Below are 20538 nucleotides of genomic sequence, written 5' to 3' on the forward strand. Positions count from 1 at the left end.
GGACATCTTTACACACATTAAACTTGATGTCATAAACTGTGCCACTGACTTCAGCATGTCTATTTAACATGCTTAAGTTTAAATCTACGCTTAAGTGTTTTGCTGGATCGGAGCCACAATGCTCAGTTTACATAAATTATGTGAACAAGATTTTGCCTGAGGTATTTAGAGATTTTAATATATTATACTTACATTCTAGAGCTGGTATAAAGTTAAATCAATAAATAGTTCTTTCTTTGGTTAAATTAAAAGGCAGGAATCCAAATCCTTTGGACTGAGCAGACTTTGAAATTGTTAAATAAGCCTTCAATCCCGAGGTTTCAGCCCTACAGGTAATGTGAGCCAGGCTAACCATCTTCTGGGTCTACAGTCAAAGAATAAAGATTAAAATACTGCTCCAGCCCCACGGATGCATTACACAGTCACCACTCAGGAGATCTAAACAGCAACCAACTCCAACATAGCCAAAATCCCAGCAGAGTCAGTGCAGTGAAGTGCTACGGGGCAAATGTAGTTAATAGCTCCACATAGCACGATTTCCCCTCCGTGCGAGTACATTCAGCATCACTATCAACATGGTAATTATTGCTTAATGCTGTGCTACAAAGCAGGGAAAACAAATTTCTGGAAATGGAAGTGTGAGAAGACTGAAGGAATTCTAGGGTTTTCTCAAGATTCTAAGGGTCCTACATACCCTCTAAATACACTCATGCACTGCAGGGCAACTACATAAACGTTAAAACCACAAAAAAGTTTTACACTGGTGTACACGCAGAACCTCAGACTTAGGGTTTTTTATTAGATTATATTAATTGTCTGTGTCATGTTATTTCCCTAGCACCAAGTGAAAAACAGGAATTCTAGTCAGCACTGAACATGGAAAGGAAAAATATGTTCTTCATGTCCCCAGAAGCTTAGGGTGCAGCAACTAAAGGCAACTGTCTAGATCTGAGGTTGAACTCTGTGTGGACGAAACCAGTGGGTTTCCCACTGGGATTAAAGTTCCCCCGTGGGCCTTTGTGGCACTCAACCGAGTAGGAGAAAGTGCTGAGGACAGGAATTAGTAAAACCTGCCTTTTACTTGAAATTTGCCATTGCCATGAGAAAAAAGGGTCAGACTCTGAAATGTCTTCCTGCACCTGGGTGTGAGCTCAGCCATTTCAGAACATCTGACAAGATCATTAGTGCTCCCTTTCCAGGCTGAAGGCTGGACAAGCAAAGTATTACTCCAGCATTTCTGGAAATGTATTGAGAGATGGAGCAAATAGGGAAAACAAAAGACAGAAGGACAAGGAAGACAAGGATATTTCTATCCTAGACCAGGATATGAAGTTACATGAAATGGCACCGAGATGAAGATATTGAGTGCATAGAGGAGAACATAACTACCCTGTGCAGTCCTGGTATTTAAAAGACCTCACAGCTATTTTGGATTTGCCCTTCACAACTCAAAGAGATAAGGAGAATGAATAGGAAAGAACAAAGAAGGATAAGTAACATAAGAGCAGAAAACAAATACCACAGCTTCTTTCTTCTAGCTAGCTTAGGAGAGTATAAACTAAATGGAAAGAAAAGGGAAGGTTAGATTTGAGGCAAAGAAAGGGCAAGCCAGATGAAGGACAAGTGTGGAGTAAAGGTGAGATGAAGAGTCTGACTTGGAAATGGGAAGAGCCATGAAGCAAAAGGCCAACCTGAACAGCTACAAAAAGTCCAGTGAAAACTTCAGAAAGGTCACTGACTTTCCAAAGGTTTTCCTGAGTGGCTACAAGATGAAAGGGCGAAGCCTGGGACCTGTGCATGGAAACAGTTTGCATAGACTAACTTTGCCACACATAATTAATTTACTGTCATTTCTTTCAGGAAGTTTTTTTCTTAACAAAATGGATCATAACTTTTTTTTCAGATGATGTCTTACCTGAATGGACTTTTTGTGCTCAAAGGTTCTTTTTTGGTGAAAAAAGAACCAAAAAAGAACCAAAGTTTTTTCTAAGAGGTTTTTTTAAACTGAGAATGGTAGTTATAAAATGTGAGCTGCAAAGTGGACTTAAGATTTGAATCCTTCTTCACAAGTTAAGATTTTTTTACTCATAGTTAGAAAAAGAGCAGTTAATGCAAATCCTTCTAGAAATTATTTTACTTTATTGAGCAGTGTTCTTTCTGTAATTTAAGAAATAACCAGCTTATGCATTTAACAATATTGCATGATATTAACTGCAAATTATGATTTTACTGAGTTTGTTTTTTTCAAAAACTATATATTGCTGCCAACTTAAACCAAAGTTTTTCTTGGTTTTACCATGAACCCTTGTGTATATTCTACAGACAGGTGGCAACATTCAACAGTAACATCATTTCACCCATCCTTCCTACTCTGTGATTCAGGCCAGGTTATCTTCCAGAACCTCCTTTTAATTGTAACAAAGAAATTTTCCTTAAAACTGATGCTATAGAATAGTCCCCTGTAATTTTTCATGTTATTTATATAATTTCCCTGGCAGCACACTGTGCTATTATATGCTATAAATCATATTTTATTTTGGAAAGAACTGCTGGTGGTGTTATTTTTAGGTCCAACTCTACTTCTGCTGATATCCAATCCAGCTAACAAAATAGCTGTAGGAACATTTAAAATCTCACATACAGTGTTGGGATGACATCCGTATTACGAATGTTTTAGGAACAGCCGTACTATAGGAGTAAAAAATACAGCAGTGACTAAAGAGAACGTGCCCTGAACATATACACAGCTGCACTTTTACACTACTGAGAAATGAGAAAGGGGATTTACTTTTCCTAAGCACTATTTCCATGGCCTTTTTCAGGCCAAGTAAATTGCCACAAATTACATTTACATGACATTTCAACCTACTTACAGTCAAATCCATTGGAAAATACAGTATCTGACACCAACAGGATTTTAAAGGTATGTTACATCACACAGAAGCCTGTAACTTCTATTTTTTTTCAAAGACCTAGAGTATACTTTTCTTTTACTGAGCTGTTATTACATAACCTAGAGTTGAATGCAGAAATGGGAAATTTAACCTTAGAAAAACTGCCTATTTTCTTTGTTTCATGCTTTAAAACGTTCATAACTGAGCAGTTAAAAATGGACCAGTAGAAAACAGTAGAACAGATCAAGTATTTTTACAGGGGTGCAAAGTCATTTAGTCAGTAAATAAAGGAAATTTGATCAACGAACCGGCAATGTGACATCTGGTGTGCAGTTTCACAGTCTTAGGGCATCATTCTGCTCTCTCTGGTACCAGCAGGAACCAGGAGTAACTCATGTAAATTAAAAGCACACCCCAAAGTGGTGTGGAGTCAGGAGGAAGCACTCTGTGTCCCAGTCTGTGTCTTTCAGTGTTCCATACCTGACTTAAGAGATCGGCTCGTTTACAGAGCCCTACATTAGACATATTGCCTTCTTGTTTTAAAATATGTGTGTTTAATATTTAATTTAACAGAATTCCATATTCCAGTCCCTGTGTACTGTGCAAGTCCCTTTGAGGCTCGTGGTTTGTATGTGCAGTCACAATTCTCCTCAAGTGTAATTTGGAAGCACCATTGCCTAATGGAGTGAAAGGAATCCCAGTTCTCTTTGGAGTGAGTAATGAAAATAATGCCCAGCCAGTGTCAATTTGTAAAGTGGGCTGTAGGAGTTGAGCCAGGCTGTCCAAAACTCATTTAATTTATTATGTGTGGCTGTGGAATACTGGTGGAGGTACAGGTCTCATCAATTGTCCCCACACTTCAAGCACACACAGGCAATTTGAACTACCAACTTCAAATGACAACACATTCCAAAATTTTGCCAAGTCTGAAAAATCGGTATGCTACACACATAGCTATTGCACATGAGACTGAATTAGTATCATAAAATAGGTACTGTAAATGTAAAATGTGCCTGTGCTTATATTTTCACAGAAATACAAAAATTATTTTTAATTATGTTGTGCAGTCAAATACTGCATAGTATTTGCTGAGAGGAGAAACACATTGATAATATGCAAAAAAGTAATTCCAAAATTTAAAAAAGTGCTCACAGGTTTTGAACTTCTGATCTGTTGGGGAAAACCAAAGAAAATCTGAAGTTACCCAAGGCCAATAACAGCAGAATGAAAATAGCAGTTTAAATGGTACCTGGGTGACCATCTCAGCTCACTTGCAGGAGATCCTATTTTCAAGAACATTTGGCACATCTAGAATGTGGGATAGCTCTCTGAAGTAAAGAATATAAACATTAAAAGGTCATAAATAGTAGTACAGCTAAGTTATCCATTTAAATGGGAATGGGAAACTTTGCCATTTGGCTCTGAACCATTTTGTCATTCTGCATCCTAATGACAATTACATGTCCCATACTGATATTTCACTTTCAATATTCATAGAATTAGTGATAGTATTTCAGGAGTTAACAGAGGCAGAGTACTTTCTTTAGCGAAGATATGAAATTAGATTAGAAATTAGATTGCCTTGAAAACATTATATGCAGCAAAATGTGCACTCAGAGAGCCTCCAGGAGCAATCCTCTAGGCATGGCTACTTGTGACTTGAGTTTAACTTTTCCACAACAAAGGGAAAAAAACAAAAAACCAAAACAACTCCTAAGATCTGTGGTGAGATTCTGCCGTCTCCAAGAGACACAGCTCAAAACCACATAATCCAGGAGAAGTGAAATTGTTTCCAACACTTCCCATCCTCACAATCACAGGCTGGTTTGGTTTACAGCAGGGGGCTGTAAAATCCCCCTGGAACGACCCCGAGGGGACCAGCACCCAGATGGCAGCTGGACAGATGTGCTGCAGCCTTCCCCCACCCCAGGTTATCCCTCCTCAGCCCTGTGCCCAGCATGAGGACTCCAGACTTTGTCCTCAGACGGCATCTTTAAAGTACCTTTCACCATGTGCTACCAGGGGTATCGTCCCTTGGCCAGGAATAGAGCTTCTAAGGGCCTCTTTATGCCAATCTGATTCCTCTTATCTTACATAAGGGGCCAGGGCAGGGACAGAGCTCACTTTCTTAGCTCTAAATCTATCCTATATGGCACGCAATTCTCCAAAGTACAGCCAGCTTCTGCTTTTATGAAGCACTGTGCAGTGAAGAATGAAGGATCCTGTTTTTCACCATTTAAAGATGTATGATAGCAACAAAGCTCTATGTTAAAATATTTAACTCGCAGAGAACTTATGGAAATTGTCTATTCAAGCTCAGCAAAGACATTAAATTACCAAGCTGTTCTAGGACAGTTGTGTGTGGAGAAAAGCCAGAAATGCTCTGAGATTGTAATGTTGCTCACAAAGATTACAGCATGAGCCTGATTCAGAAGCTTTTTTATACAGCTTGGTGAGCTGCAAAATGTTACCATATCAATTTCTGCAAAACATACTGTGTGTGTACATATAGATATAAAAGCAGGACTTATACACAGCACATTTCCTGCCACGTTTTGAGTGGCATCTGTTTGTTTAGTGTGCTGAAATATGAAAAATAATATTTAGCAACTACTGGTAACACAATGTTAACAAGATTTAAGAGTATAGCTCTGTCTGTCAAAATGCAGATAAAAGACAAATCCTTCTATCTCTGTGTTTTAATCAGTCAGATCAGAGGTTTGATGAATATGCAAATGTGACTGTTTATACACTAGTTTCAGAGTGAAAGGAAACAAATTCAGTTTCATTATAGAATTAATGACAGCTCTGTCCTCTAAGATTAATAATTAAAGCCCTACACACATTAAGATGATAGTGCTCTTTCCAGCCAGCCTCTGCAGATTTTACTTTTCTATTTTTTAATACCCCTTTCCCTTATAATTGTTTGTCCCCCTAATTGGAATGATTAATAATTAATGCCAGTTCATGGATATGCAATAGTCATCTTTAGAACAAGAACTGTATTTAACCTACAAAAAGGGGTTAAAAAATGACTTCTTTTGTTGATCCAGTTTTTACTCTTGTCTGTAAGTTATTTTTTTCCTCCAAGTTTTATGCCACCATAGGAATCTCAATGGCCTGCTTTAATGATGGAAGCCTTTTTATTTGTTTCAATGCAGGGTATACTTATTATTTAATTTTGATTTTCACAATATATGCTGGGTTTCTTTTCAAAGCCCCTACTGCTGGGATCAGCAACCTCCACAGCTTTCTGATTCTGAAACACACGCTACAAGTTTAGACCAAATCGAATCTCTGAGAAAAGATTAAGAGTGTGGTACAAGTGCATTATAAAGCCTGAAAAAGCAAAAGTTTAAAAAAAAAAAAAAAAAGAAAAAAAAAAAAAAAGAAAAGAAAAAGAGATTTGAGCTATTATTTTTTAATCTGAAGATTTCTGAGTTGTCATGGGAGTGGCTGAGTCATGCTTGCCAAATCCCCTGGACAGGCAACATTTCAGAAGAAGATTATAGCAAAGTGAGCAGAAGTTCACCCTTACCATTAACCCTCCTTCCTGCTCCAGAAGAACTGTGACACTTCATTTTATGTGGCCATTAGGATCTATCCAGAGACCACAAAATCCCTTCTAATTGCAAATCACCAAAGCACAAATTTTTAAGAGAAAATAAAATAGTTGCTTTGTGTATGGTTTGCATTATCTTATCAAGAAAAGTTATCTTCTGGGTCAAAAACCCCATATTTCTTTCTGAACAGAAAAGCTCTTCCAGAAAGACAAATGGTTAGAGTACTCTAAAAATCACATTTCTTCAATAGAGCTGCTTCAGTTTCATCTTGTAATGTGTTTAGAGGTGAACTGATCCTACATAGGAATCTAGCATTGCCTTGACTATCGCAAAGGAAATATTTAATGTGAAATTAAATCAGCATTTGTCTTTATTTCACCATGCAGGTACACTTCCTCCTGTGTCACTGATAGCAAGAAAACAAATGCATGTTTGTGGGTACTTTAGCGAGGATGATGACTGATACTCTGGAAACATTGAAAGGTAGACATCCATAATGAAGCCTGCTGGCTGGCACAAGTGCCTGGTACTTACCACGCTGAGCCCCAGCAGTTCCCTGCAGAAGTAGTCCATGTTCCTCCTCTGGAGGTTGTCCAGGTAGTGCTGAAGGCGAGTGTAGGTGTAGGGGTAGCAGTAGGCAAACTGGTAAGTGTCGTCCTCTCGGTCGAAGCAAAAAGCGAAGGACATGACGTAGTTCTTCCTGTGGTCTGGGCAGCGGTAGTAATACACGTTTTTGGAGGGGATTCTTTGCCTGAGAAACAAACACATGCATGGAGATGGAGTAATTGGTGTGTACCTACATAGACACAAGAAATCAACTGAAAGGGCCGTGTGGGAGTCAGATTTCCTCCCAGGTAAATGAGTGGAACAGCTCGAACAGTCCAGGAGCTGGTGAGAAGATCCTGGTTTTGGGAGCACTTGTGACAGCCACTGTCACCACAGGGACTGCAGCCCTGCCTGGGTGCCCAAGCTGGCATTGTCACCACAGCAGGGAGAGCATCATACAACCAGGGAAAACCATCCCACAAAGTGAAACACCACACACAAAAGGTGTCCAAATATCCTCTGCTTCATTATCAGGCTGCTGCAACCCCACACCACTCATAACTCAAACACCAGCCCCAGACAAACCTGCAGCCTTTCCTACAGGTTCAATTCACCAGCACAGAGATGACCAACAACTAATGAAGAAGGAATGTCAGTATAAGGCAACACTGAAAAAACTGTTAGTGAAATTCAGAACATCTTAATAGATAGATACATATATATATATACAGATAGATATAGATATATTTATCCATGATAGTCAGGATACATATCAACATCTAGCCAATGAATGGAACAAAAGATAAATTCTTGAGGTTAAAAAATAAACAGTCAATCTAAAAATCACACAGAAAACTTCAGGTATGGGAAATAACCAGGTCTTAAAATAGAAGGCAAAGGAGAAAAGAGCGTTTGTTCCCATTTCAAATTGGACTGCTGCCCCCCTCAACATTTCTCGTTTATCTGACAAGATAGAAATGAATATACATGATGCTAAATAATTATAATAAAGACATTTATGTCATTGTTATCAAGGTGGTATCTCTTTGAGGAATAACAATATCTGTCTGCAATCTCTCATACAACTCCATTTTGTTACTTTTCAAGAGAAATAAGTAATATTTCAGAGGAGCAAAAACTTATTCTGTGGATGAAAGATGTTCACTATTTCTGTTTTGTATGCTTTGTTCATTTCTTAGGTGGAATTTCTTCATTCAGACAGGAATAGTCTCCAATCATGCCATGCACTTGTAATTTGATGTAAGTAACTTACCACTCATGTTTGGCAACAAAATGCCATGGTCCTGCAGACTCTACCTGATTCAATTACACAACCTTATAAACAGGTCTCATCTAATGATTGAAGCAGACCTCAGCTAAACTGGGATCATGGTGAGGGAAGAACATAACAAGATTTACAGACATAGCACCAGTAATGTGCCTCAATGCAATCAGTCCGAGAAGCTGGTCAGCTGCAGAGCCTCAGTTTTGGCCTCTCACTGTTAATATGAATTAGAGGACAAAACCCTTTCATTATACACAGGTACATGTTTGCCAATTAGCAGCAGTTAACAAGTCTGACCTGAGCAAGACTCAGGATCTACAAAGAGAAATGGACAGGAATTGAGATCTTCTTGAGAAAGTAAAATAAAAAACCAATGATTCTTTTAATTACACTCAGAAAAAGAATTTATCTGCCCTCTTTAATGCCCTGCTTCTTGAGCACTCAGGGCCTCAATAACTTCCTTCACCTTTGTGGCTGAGCAGGAGGCAGCTGTGCCCAGGTGGGCAGGATGGCACCTGGCTTGTGGCAGCCAGAGCGTGGCAGCAGGAGCAGGGCAGTGAGTGCCCGTCTGTGCCTGCACTGCTGAGGCCACACCTCAAATTTAGGTTGGTTTAAGAAATATTTCTTCAGTGAAAGGGCTGTCAGTGCTGGAAGAGGCTGTCCAGCCATGTGGTGGAGTCACCATTCCTGAAGGTATTTAAAGGATGTGTAGATGTGGCACCTGGGGATGTGTTTTAGGGGCAGCACTGGCAGTGCCAGGATAACAGTTGGACTCAAAGATACTAAAAGATATTTTCCAAACCGATGAAATCTATGATTTGATGATTTTTTTTGTTGTTAAATAAGACACTTGCTCATGGCAAAGATCTGGAAATCATATTTAACACACTAATATAAAAGACAGAAAAACAAAGCTTTTATTTTTTTAAAACAAGTATCAGTAGGGATAAAATGCCACCAGCCATCTGCATGCAGCACTCTTACCTAATAGTTTTCTTCAGTATCTTAACATATTTCTATCATTTGCCCTTACTCTGGAGTGCTATAGGACATCCCTCATTTGATCTCAAATCAAGCAGATGATATGGCAGTGGGTAAATGTATTCCAGCTCCCAGTCCTCAAACCGTAATGCAAGTTTAAACAGTATGTTGCTGAGTTGTTGAACTTTATTTGTTTCCAAATTAGCATGGGAAAAATAATAAAGGACAAGCCTCACTTTGTGCTATAAAAATTTCATGTAAAATGAGACCAATAGGAGGAAATTCAGGATTTTAGAAAGGCTAATGCTAATTGAAATTCATCTGCTGAGAGGTAATGTTTAAATGACACATAGTTCTCCTTAGTTCAATAACTTCTACTTTTAAGCAAGTTGAAGACAACTTTGTTAATGTATTAAAGGCACTTTTGATATTTCATTCCCTTTCCCCTTCATTATAAAAGCTAAGCATCTGTTTTATTATCCACTTTGACACATCACTTTATGGCTGCATTTGGCTATTATGGCTAATCTTGATGTCTAGGACATCTGGTATTGACATTTCACTATCTGGTGTCTGACACAACAGCAGAAACCATCCTCGGTTCCTAGGTTTAAATTCACCCTCTCAGGGCAAAAAGTGCCCAAACTCTTAATTCAAACCATATCTTCCAAAAATAATTATAATAGTACTCCTGTCACTGCTAATCTATTTTTATCTCTCCTAGCACTTTGTCACTGCTAATCTATTTGTGAGTCATATAGAGAAAGAGAGTTAGCGTTTAGATACCAACAACACATCTTTACACACAGGAGCTTAATCAGATTGAGATCTTATCAGGGAATTAAAGAAGAAAAGAAAAAAGGGAAAGAAAAGGAAAGAAAAGAGACAAAGTGCTAGATATCACCAACTGAGTTTTTGATAACGAAAAGACATTGCTCAGTTCTTGAATTAACCTTTGTGTCCTAGACACACTATTGTTTACTCTTTCCCTTTTTTGTTCTATGCCTTCTGGAAAAGGACACCCACACACTGTGGCAGCAGCTGCTCCTATTAATTTAAAGCTATTACAAAAATTAAAATTAAACCCAATTACTTTGGCTGGTTTATAGCTGGGGAACGGCTTAGTCTGATTGTTCCCTCTGGTTATGGACAAAAACAATATTCCTACCTACAGGCAGCTGCCAGTGGAATACTAATGCATCTAGGGCCTGGCAGGAACAGATTCAGAATGCAGAGTCTAACTGCATTTCTTACTAAAGAAAAATATCTTATCACGCATCTGCAGAAATGCACCAACTTCTTACGCTGTGAGTCACAATGAAGCTGATTTGTAGTGAGAGGCAGGAAGGCAAAATGATGGTGGAAACCTCAATGCTCTGATTTGCCCCTTTGCATTTCCAGGCAGCTCACACTCAGCAATGCATCCTGCTAATTGATACACACCTGCCCACACCTCTGAGCTCCTCAATTTAAAGGAGAGCCACCTCCATTCCAAATACAGCCACAGGGAATAATGCAAAACAACTAATTTCCACTCTGTTTTCTAGATGCTTTTAAAGAAATGAAGCTTGATATTATACATCAGTGTGACACAAATTCAGAATGCCTAGTCTTAAACACAAAACTTTCTGTCCCAGGAAGAAAGAACACAGAAATGGAGAGTTTCTCTCTATTTTGATGCTAGTAGTCCACTGCCAAATTTTTGAGCCTTTGAGTGTCTTCTCCTCCGATCTGACAGGGCAGCATTCCCATCCCAGTGGATCAGTGCTCCAATGTGCTCACCAGTTCCTGTCTGTTTGCTGCACTGCAGACTGGAGTCAGGACATTTGTTCTGTTTTGGTAGTGTGCAATAGGACCAAATTTGTAAGTGTACAAAAAATAAAAATTAAAATTCTAGTCTTTTATCTGGTATCAAAAACCTCTTGACTTTAGAGTCCCCAAGATTTTCCTCCTTTGTACTACAAGAAGCAGTAAGGGGTATAATTCAGAACTTCAAAACCTTTATCCTAACTATACTTCTAATTTGAACATTTTAACTTCAACTCTAAGAATTTTGACTTTAAAATCAAACTTTATTATCTATATTTTTTTTCCTTTATTTTTTCTTTTTTTTTTTTTTTTTTATTTTCTGCTACTTTCTGCTTATTTCCATTTGAAAATTTGGAGTTAATCGATGCTTTGGAGGACAAACACCGGGGGTATTGGTGGTACTGCTTTGTGGCATCTGAGTTTTAAATATAGAAGGGTGCTAATCAAACCCTCTTGTGGCACCACAGCAGAAGTAATTACAAAATAACAATTTTTGGAACGCTTTCCTCTCCCTATTGCATGACCAAAGCAGGGAGCTCTGGCCCAGCCAAATTCCCAATGACTTTAATGAGCAGCATAAATAGTCTTTGGACTGCTTTTAACATGGCACTCATAAAGTAATTATTCAGTTCCTTGCCTCCACAGGATCGGGTTAGACATATCACAGTCAGCAGACTTCAAAGTAAAATGATGATCTTTGGAGGAAAAACAAAAAGCTGCAGGTGCTGTAAAAAAATCGATGGCCAAAAGAAAAATTACGGGATCTGACTTGTAGAGAGAAATGCTCAAGTTGTGGTGCAGTGTTAGCTGTGGTGACACACTGTGGTGATCATTTTTAATTGCCATCCATTTGCACAGCTAGGGATACTACTTAACAAATTTACAAATTCCCAGACCTGCCTATAGAACTCAAAGGGGTGGGCCTGAGTCACAATCTCAAACAAAATTACACTGACCCAAACCCTGATTCTGATTCAACTTTGAAAAATAACCTCCAGGTATTTACTGATGTCCTAAATACTAGATTTGGCTCTTTCTGAGTGCTCAAATTTTACTCCTAAAGCTGGATGTCCCCAGTTATTAACTGCAAGAAATCCAACCGACTCTGGACAAAATCTAAGGATGTAAATCATGTGCTGCAAACTCCTCTTCTGGGAGGCAGCCCTTTCCAACTGAAGGCCTTCCTGACTTCTTTCTCTCTTAGTCTAAGCCATTATTTTTCTTCTTGCTTATTCTTGTTGACAAGTGGAGCTGACCATCTTCAAAATTCTTAGCTTACTTGTGACACAATAAGTTTGTAGGAGTTTTTTTCTTGCACATAATTTTATATTTGATTCACAGAGCATGGAGTGACAGTGAATATGTCAGATGGTGTTAAATATTTTTTGCAGACAGCTGAATGGGTTTTGGCACAGCTAACTCAGTTTCAGAAATTGCAAAACAAGTCCTGCTTTTATTCTTTCTCCTGTGTATTACAATGTTCCCCAAATATTTTCATAACTTAAGACCTCAAGGTTTTCTACTTCTAACAGTACCTGATTTCTTCTTCTTGAGCATAAAAATCAAAATATTATGTGATTCAATTTCATAAAAATCAGAAACCCTACACATTAAGCTTCCAGCTTTCATTTTTTAATTGAAACAATTAAGCAATCTCTATCAAAACTGTTATGGAATTCAAATAATAATGAACTGTACAAAGATTGCTTGTAAAGTCTTTTCATTCTTTACAACTTCAAGGAGAAAACACTGCATTTTTAACCTTTTTTTTTCCTCAAAAAAAATTCCATTCATCCACTGAGGCTTTATTTTTATTTTTTTTTGAGAGAGGGAGCTAGCATGTTAAATGTTTATAACAAACATGGTGTTGGGTACCTGTATCAGTGCTAGTCAAGATTCTTTATTTTTATGAGACCAGCACGTCATATGAATCAGTCTCATTAGCTGCTGCCTAGATAACAGAATATACTGAATATATATTACTCCTTTTTTACTACTTGGAAGCCTAAACCTCGAATCAGATTTTTGTGAGCAGATCCCATGAGAATGATTTCCCAGATTTTATACTTTGGATGCATTCAGGAGGAGTTTGCTAAGAAAGGTTTTTATCCAAACTGTGTCTTCAACACAGTGCAGTGTTCTGACAAGGAAAACTCTGTGGTGAAGAGAAACAAAAACATTGCAGTGGGAAATATCCTTGGTCCTCTGTTTGCAGAATACCTTACACAAATGTGGCCCAGCAGGCCAGTCTTGTGGTTCCTACAACAACAAAAACACAAATAAACCTTTTCTACCTAAAAATGAAAGGAATCAGTGGAAGTCATTATTCTTAAGAGTGTCAAGAAATGGTGGGGAAAGGCTGCACCATGTGGGAAGCAGGGGGAAGAAGCAGGGAAGGGTCATGATTGTAAGATATGAAGCAATACTGAAAACCTGTCCCCAGGTTCTGATGGCAGAAATGAAGTCACCATCCTTCAGTTTGCCAGAATTAGGAGAATGAAAGGGAGGGCTGATAAAGCATAAACTGGCAAGAAATAATTTTTTAAATGACTCAATTAATTTTAAGGAACTTCATATGAGATAGGGCAACACTCAATCCCTCAAATGGAGAAAAGTATTGTTTCAGCTTCTTCAAACATCAATTTGGTTTTGTGAGGGAGGTTTCATTCAATTACCATTACTATTACTATTACTTCTATTACTTCTCACTTGTCTATCTCCCCTAAACATGAAATTTGTCTACAAAGGTCAAAATTTATCACTCTTCTGACAAAACACTTTAATATGTCTGAGAGCCACTCTCAGCTGATAGCAAAATCCAAAATCTTCTGCCAGCAGCAGGTACAAGTGGGATTTCCAGTGGACAAGCAGCCAATTCCCCTTCTTCCTCCCTCCTGCCTACCCTCAGAGCCAAAGCTATACAACCCCCTCCATCTTTTGTTTATTCTGTCCAGTTGTTAAATCTTAAACTGCAGGGACTTTCCTCTGAAGCAGCAGTTCCAATACTGCAATTATTCCACAGAAACTCTCTTTTAAACTGCAGGGATAATGAATGGTGCTGATTTTTTTCTTCTGTCAAAATGTGATTTGCCTACTGACCACAGGTATTCCAGCCATGGATTGTTTCAATAGAAATGTCTCTATGCAGTGTTTGTAAATGACAAAAAATAAAGAGGAGGAGAAAAGCCAACTTTCCCCAAAAAATACTAGTTAGCCATACATGTGTTGTGATCCTCTGAAGATATCATGAGTACAAGAGAAGGATGCAGGGTCCAGAATTGATGTCCTGAAATGCAGCTACCAGGAGAAAAAAAAAACAAATACAGATTAAAAATAAAATTTTAAAATACTTTAATTGGCACACAAGAATTTGTCATGAGAATCACTGAGTAAAAGGTAAGGAACGAGGGAAGTTAAGGAGTGACACACCACTGTAGTCCCAAAGTTTGCAGTGGGGAAAAGAAAAACAAAAGGATTTTGAAGAAACTGAGGAAGAGTAGCCAAAAAATGCTGTAAATAAGTGGGAAAATTTAAAAGATTAAAGTCAGCATAAATAAAGTTGTAGCAGAAGAAGGTGAGGACAAGAAATGTTCCACCTCAGCACAAGGCCTGTCCTGGCTTTGACCCATACCAGACTCTCTGGCCATAAAAGAGCAACTCTCCTGACAACTTCAGAAGACTCTTTGAATATTCTGACATCAGGGAGGAAATAAGCAGATAAAATTCAGAAGAATGTGTGTCACTGACTGCATTGGAATAGAAGGTAGGTCAGGAGACAGAGAGAAGGGAACAAGACTGGCACAACACGACCACACCAGCTACAAATTGGCCAGGAACAAAGTAATGGAATGACTTGAAATAAATGCCATTTCAGGCCTTTGCTTTGTCTACTATTTCTGGAAAGAAGAATCATGCCTGAGAGAATCATGGCCTGGACAAATTTTAGAAAAGGCTGCTTGGTGTGAAATAGTTAATTCTTATTAAGAGTCTCTTCAAAATATATTTATGTCAATTTTTTTTTTTTTTTCAACAGAAGATTCAAATGAATTCCAAAGAATTTCACCAAACAATTTATCAATTAGCATAATAATTTAACATCTTCATGACCAAATTCAGCATTTTACTCCATAATTATTTCCTGTCTCCACTATAATCTGACATAAAATCCCTCCAGATTATGTTGACTGGAAAACATATACTTACAGGGTGATGCAGGCTGTGAAACTGAGCCCTTATGATGTTTGGAGCATGTGCTGGCCTGGGATTGAGGGACCAACCTCAATCCCAAATTCAAGTCCCTGAACTGCACCACCAGTAGACCACTGGGTCAGCTCTAATAGCCTCTTAGCCTCAATTACCTAATTAGCCTTTTCTTCAGTCTCCTCTTCTCCCTTTCCCATCTGTTCATCTATTCCCACCACTCCCTGTTCTTCTGCAAGAATAATTTTTAAAATCTATGTTAACTTCATTTAGGTTAGTCTCAGGTGACTTCTCTATGCAAGAATAATTTATAAGTCTCATAAGAGCCCCAACTTGAAGAAGCTTCTTTTCACTAACATATGAATTCTGAACCCATGTTTAAAATGTTGATGTTTTCAATAGTGTAAATACAAAGTTGAGATTTTTAATTTATGTCATTTAGATGGGAATTTTAAGTAACTACCAAAGGAAGGAGAACAGACAGGAAAGAGATTTTTTAGCTTGGTTGATACTGAACTGTCCTTAGCAAGATCTCAAGCCCTCTGGAAGCCTTTGCCTTCCCAAACTATATTATTCCTGATAAAGATCAGCAAATCTCTGGTAGTAGATGATGTATGAGCAGGATAAAGACAAAAGAAAACAGGAAATTGTCATCGTGGATCAGACTTTGTTAGCTGGGGAAACTTCCCCATAATATTTTGCTTTATCCTCTCATCTGTCTACACACAATGACGACCGAGTTCAGTAATCCATTTTTAATGCCCCATTTCTTACGCCTTCTAGCACCTTGTTCACTTTTTCTACCATAACAGCATCTCAAATGACTTCTGCTGTGGAACTGCCAACAGCAGTGTTCAGGGTTTTCCCTTTGGTCAGAGGATAACGTTTTTGTGTGGTTTCCTCCACAGACTAGCTTCCCATTTATCAGGAATGAACCTTCTCCCTAGATCACCCAGAAGTTTGCAACAGTGTGCTACAGGCTTAAATTACTGAAGTAATTACACATCATTTGTAAATGTTACCACCTAATCCTTCACCTCTCTTTCCCAAGATCATTAATAAAGATATTTAGCATGTGACCTGATAGCTAACTTTAAGGAACACAGCTGCTGGCCTTTTACTGGGATGAAAACTGACCACTTAGCCCTCTGCCTTTTTGTTTCCTTGTCGGGTTTGATGTATGGGGATGCTTGCCCTGTCACCATATGTGACTACTTAGCCTTTGCAGCAGTGTCTTGTGACAGACTTTGTCACATGCTTTTAAAAAGTCAAAATACATTATGTCAGGCTGCTCGTCTCCTAAGCCTGGGAGCTGAAACCCAAAGGTGAGGAAACATTCCCAGGAATTCCCAGGGGGAAAGTGCACCTTGGCATCCAATGGAATTGAAGGGAGATAAACTGGCAAGGCTGGTGAGAAAGCCAGCAACACCTTTCTTTGGCACACATTGCGACTCTACATCTTAGTAAAATCATATTTTTTCTGCTACAATGGGAGTTAATTCATCACAAGGAGAAAATGTAGAAAAGCCCATGTTAACCAACTGTCCATGTGAGCCAATCCAGGAAGAGTATATAGGACCAAAGTACAAAGGTTACCCCTTAAATAAAACAAAAACAAAACAAACAAACAAATAAACAAACAAAAAAAGGGGGGGATAAAAAGGAGATTTGGCTTAAAGCCTTCTGCAAGACATGCCAGCTCCAAAAGCTGTTTAAGCCTCTCTTAAGAACTGAGAGCCTGTGCCTGGTTCTCAGCACAGTGCTTGCTTTTCCAAGGGTTGAAACTACAAAAGGAGTCAGCAGAGGGGTGGGAGCTGATGGAAGAGTGAGTGAGAGCACCATGGACTGCAGAGCACCCACAGCTGAGGCCAGCACAAGCACTGAGTGTGGCCTGCAAGGAAATGTTTGGCTGGGGGAGTGAAGAGCAGCAAACAAAATAACCCAGTGGCCTCACTAGACAAAAATGCTACTGGTACAGTTATACCTCAGGAACAGGTTATTGCTACTCTGAACATCCAGCCTGCCAGAGCTCTCTTTGATCCCTTTCAGGAAAATATTGTTTATTTTACCACCCAATTCTTTTCTGTGAGTGGGGGAAATTCTCTCTCTGAGCACCAGTGAGTTCAGGACTGGTTTCTGGGAAAGGGATGATGTCAGTGTGTCAGCAGATGACCCCCTTAAATACAGACATGGCCTTTGTTGCTGTCAATCAAGTCCAGGGGAAAAGGGTTATCTAATTCTTTTTATTCCTCTCTCTTTCCTGTGTGGCTGTGACAGGACACTGACAGAAGCAGGATGCTGGGCTAGAGGGAATTTTGGTCTGATCCAGGATGATCATTCTAATTCCTTTTTATGGGCACATTCACAGAGTTCTAAGCAATGTAGTGAGAGACATGGTTTTCCTTTGCTGAACCTCTTCTCATTAGTCTCTCACATCATGATCTTCCAGGTGTTTTATTATTCCCTTTTAAATTCCTGTTTCGACCATTTGCAATGTGCAGATGTAATGCTTACTGGTCTAAATATAGGATAAACCCCAGATACTTGCCAACCCTCTGGAAAAGAGCTTGGTTTTAATGAGAGTGCATATCTTTGTTAGGAGTTCAGCTAATTCATTCCTAATCTTCCTCAGAATTCTTTTATACATAAATCATGTGGGACTGATGATTTACTACTTTTTAATTAATCAATTTGCTCCATCTTCTCAATCTCTGATAGTGCCTCATCTTTATTCCCAGAAAAGAGCAGGTACCTCCTTGTTTGCTATAAAGACTGATTTATGCTGCAGAACCACCTGATTTCTTTGCGTGAAAACACATAATTTTAAAACATGTACAAGACGTGACAATTTGAGAGCAAAATAATTTAAATTCAGCATCGCAAAGTTTTTATTTCTTCCCCAGGCTACACATCTTGCATGTACACAAATTTTATTCTCCATGCTCCTCCATAAACTCCTTCAAATTCCCTCCTTTCACCTCCCTCCATTGAAAAACTACTTTATGACATCCTCCTGCTCTTGAGAGTGTTGCAGAGTACCCATCTCCAAGGGTGCTTGCATTTCTCTGCTACAAGGAGAGGCTGTAGGTCTCCCATTTATCCCCTGTGCCAGCTTGTGGCCTGTTAGCAATGGCCAAACTGCATTTTCTGGGCTAAGCACACAATGTGCTGGGCAGCCCTGCCTTTTGTGTCCTTCAGTTATCCCTTCTGGAGACAGCATTCCGAGCCATTGCATTAAACACACGGCAGAGAAAAAAAACAAAAGGGAAGGAAAAGCCTCGGTTTTCCCACTCAGAAGGAAACAACAAACATGGCAAGCCCTTTTTCTTGAATGACAAAAATGAATGAAACAGGGCTTCAATACTCTGGCTCACAGTTCAGAGGTTCTCAGACCAAGAGCTGCTGCTTTGCAAACACCATGGGCCTCCTTACTCCAACACATGCTGACCTCGATCCCTCTCCCCTCTGAGCCCAGCTCTAGGGAAAAACACCACCTAGATGGCCACCTAGAGAATAAAATCCTTATTTTAGTGAGGGGGAAAAAATTTCCAAGATTTTCTTGCTACTTGAATTCATTTCTGTCGTATTCACATTGGTTTTTTTGCTGGCTGATTCTGGTTCAGAAATAACCTAAGCAGGCTTTTTTCCCCAGGTAACAGAGATGAACCCAATGCAAAGGTGCTAACTTCAGACTGCAGGGGAAATAAAAGACAATTCCCTCCTTCCCTCTTTTCAAACTTTCCTAGCTGCTGACCCTCAGAGTTGTATTGATTTAGGAGAGTAAGTGTCCTGCTCTCTTGGTCCCTCCTTACTTACAGCACACGTGGAAACGTGTGAGCAGAGGGAAAAAAGCTGGGAGCAGGAGGACTGGGCAGTCAGAAACCATCATGCACACATGGGATTTCTCATCCCAGACACAAAGTTAAAAAAATGAGACACTGCAATGGTTGGAGCTGTTGAAGACATGAGAAATTGAAAAATGGTGTGTTACACTAATCTTGTTTTTCCAAACTGTATGCGTGATATCACCCAGGCCACTCCAATTTTTCACAATAATAGTTACAGCATCATTTTTCTTGATAGCCCTTTAAAAAGTATTCATTTTCAGGGAAAACTCTGTGGTTTGTTGTTTTGCTTTTTTTTTTTCCCTCTACCTGAACAGTCAGTGTCACAAAATGGAGCAACTGCAATCCTTATGCATATTTAAAAGTACTGCCCCATTTCACCGTGCTGAGTTTGTTTAGACTACAAGAGCATTACCTCCTTTACCCTCTTCTGCAATATAACTAGACATGATGGCGAGGGGAAGGGAAATGTAGGATACACTTTTTTAAATTACTCCAAGTTTTATTTAGCCTTGAAAGACTCTTCACATTCTCCTGCAGCTGACAAAGTTCTAGACACTTTCCTTCCTCTTTAGGCTGTTATAAAACACAGGGAGAGAACACTGCTCCCAGGTCAGCACAGAGGCTGGTACCCTGAGAGAGGATGGTTTGAGCTGGATATAAGGTGCTTGTCTACAAGCCAGTGGTCACCAATGCAATGCAGAACTTGATATCTGGTCAACAAAAAGCATTTTTTTCTGTGCTCTCAGGAAATGTAATCAAACTAGAGGAGACCCTCCTCCCTCTCCACCCCTTGAAGATTCTCTGACGTAAATCTTCAGGAAGCTCTGGGAAGAGGTGTGGGGGTTTACAACAGGCAGTTTGAGGTCCAAGTGACGGATATGTACCTGTAAAAACTGTGCCTCCAGTGATTTCTAGGCACATGCTCTAAGGCTCCAGAGAGGTTACTCCTAAAATCATTGTTCAAATGCTTGCTCTTCCAGGGCCTAATCAATGGGATAACCTAAGCAGATGCTGCACTAGTTGTTAGTCCAGGCCAATCACCACATATTCCTGGTACTGTGAAATACATGTGGTGTTTTTAGATTTCAGACGAGGAAAAAGTGGGCAGAGAAAACACTAAAAGAAAGTCTTAGGTCACAGATTCCAATGATAAAATTTAAAAAAGGAAAACAGAAAAGAACCCAAGATGATGGGTTTCTCAGTATTCCCTGAACTGATTAGCACCAACAGCTGTAAAATACAATTTAACCATGAAGTCATACATGGAAGGATGTGAAAACTTTATGTAAAGCAAAATACAATCAATTCCATCAGCTTTGTCTTTATGTTTTCCAAATGAAATTAGGAGGCAGGAGTAATGTTCCTCAGTTTATTCAGGTTTTTACCCTGCTATTACCTTCACCATGTTAGAC

General features: G+C 39.2%; 1 protein-coding gene across 7 annotated transcripts in view; it reads right to left on the bottom strand.

The window, feature by feature from the left end:
• Positions 1-20538, bottom strand: part of LOC111933065 (BEN domain-containing protein 5) — an 887514-nt gene that overhangs the window by 526585 nt on the left and 340391 nt on the right. For all 7 annotated transcript variants that reach the window (XM_086842548.1, XM_023932447.2, XM_086842546.1 and 4 more), the window contains exon 5: positions 6992-7208. In XM_086842548.1, the coding sequence (XP_086698674.1) occupies positions 6992-7208 (217 nt within the window). The remainder of the gene's footprint in view (positions 1-6991; positions 7209-20538) is intronic.

This window comes from Cyanistes caeruleus, chromosome 9 (assembly GCF_971803275.1).
Source record: "Cyanistes caeruleus chromosome 9, bCyaCae1.hap1.1, whole genome shotgun sequence".
NCBI classification, from domain to species: Eukaryota; Metazoa; Chordata; class Aves; order Passeriformes; family Paridae; genus Cyanistes; species Cyanistes caeruleus.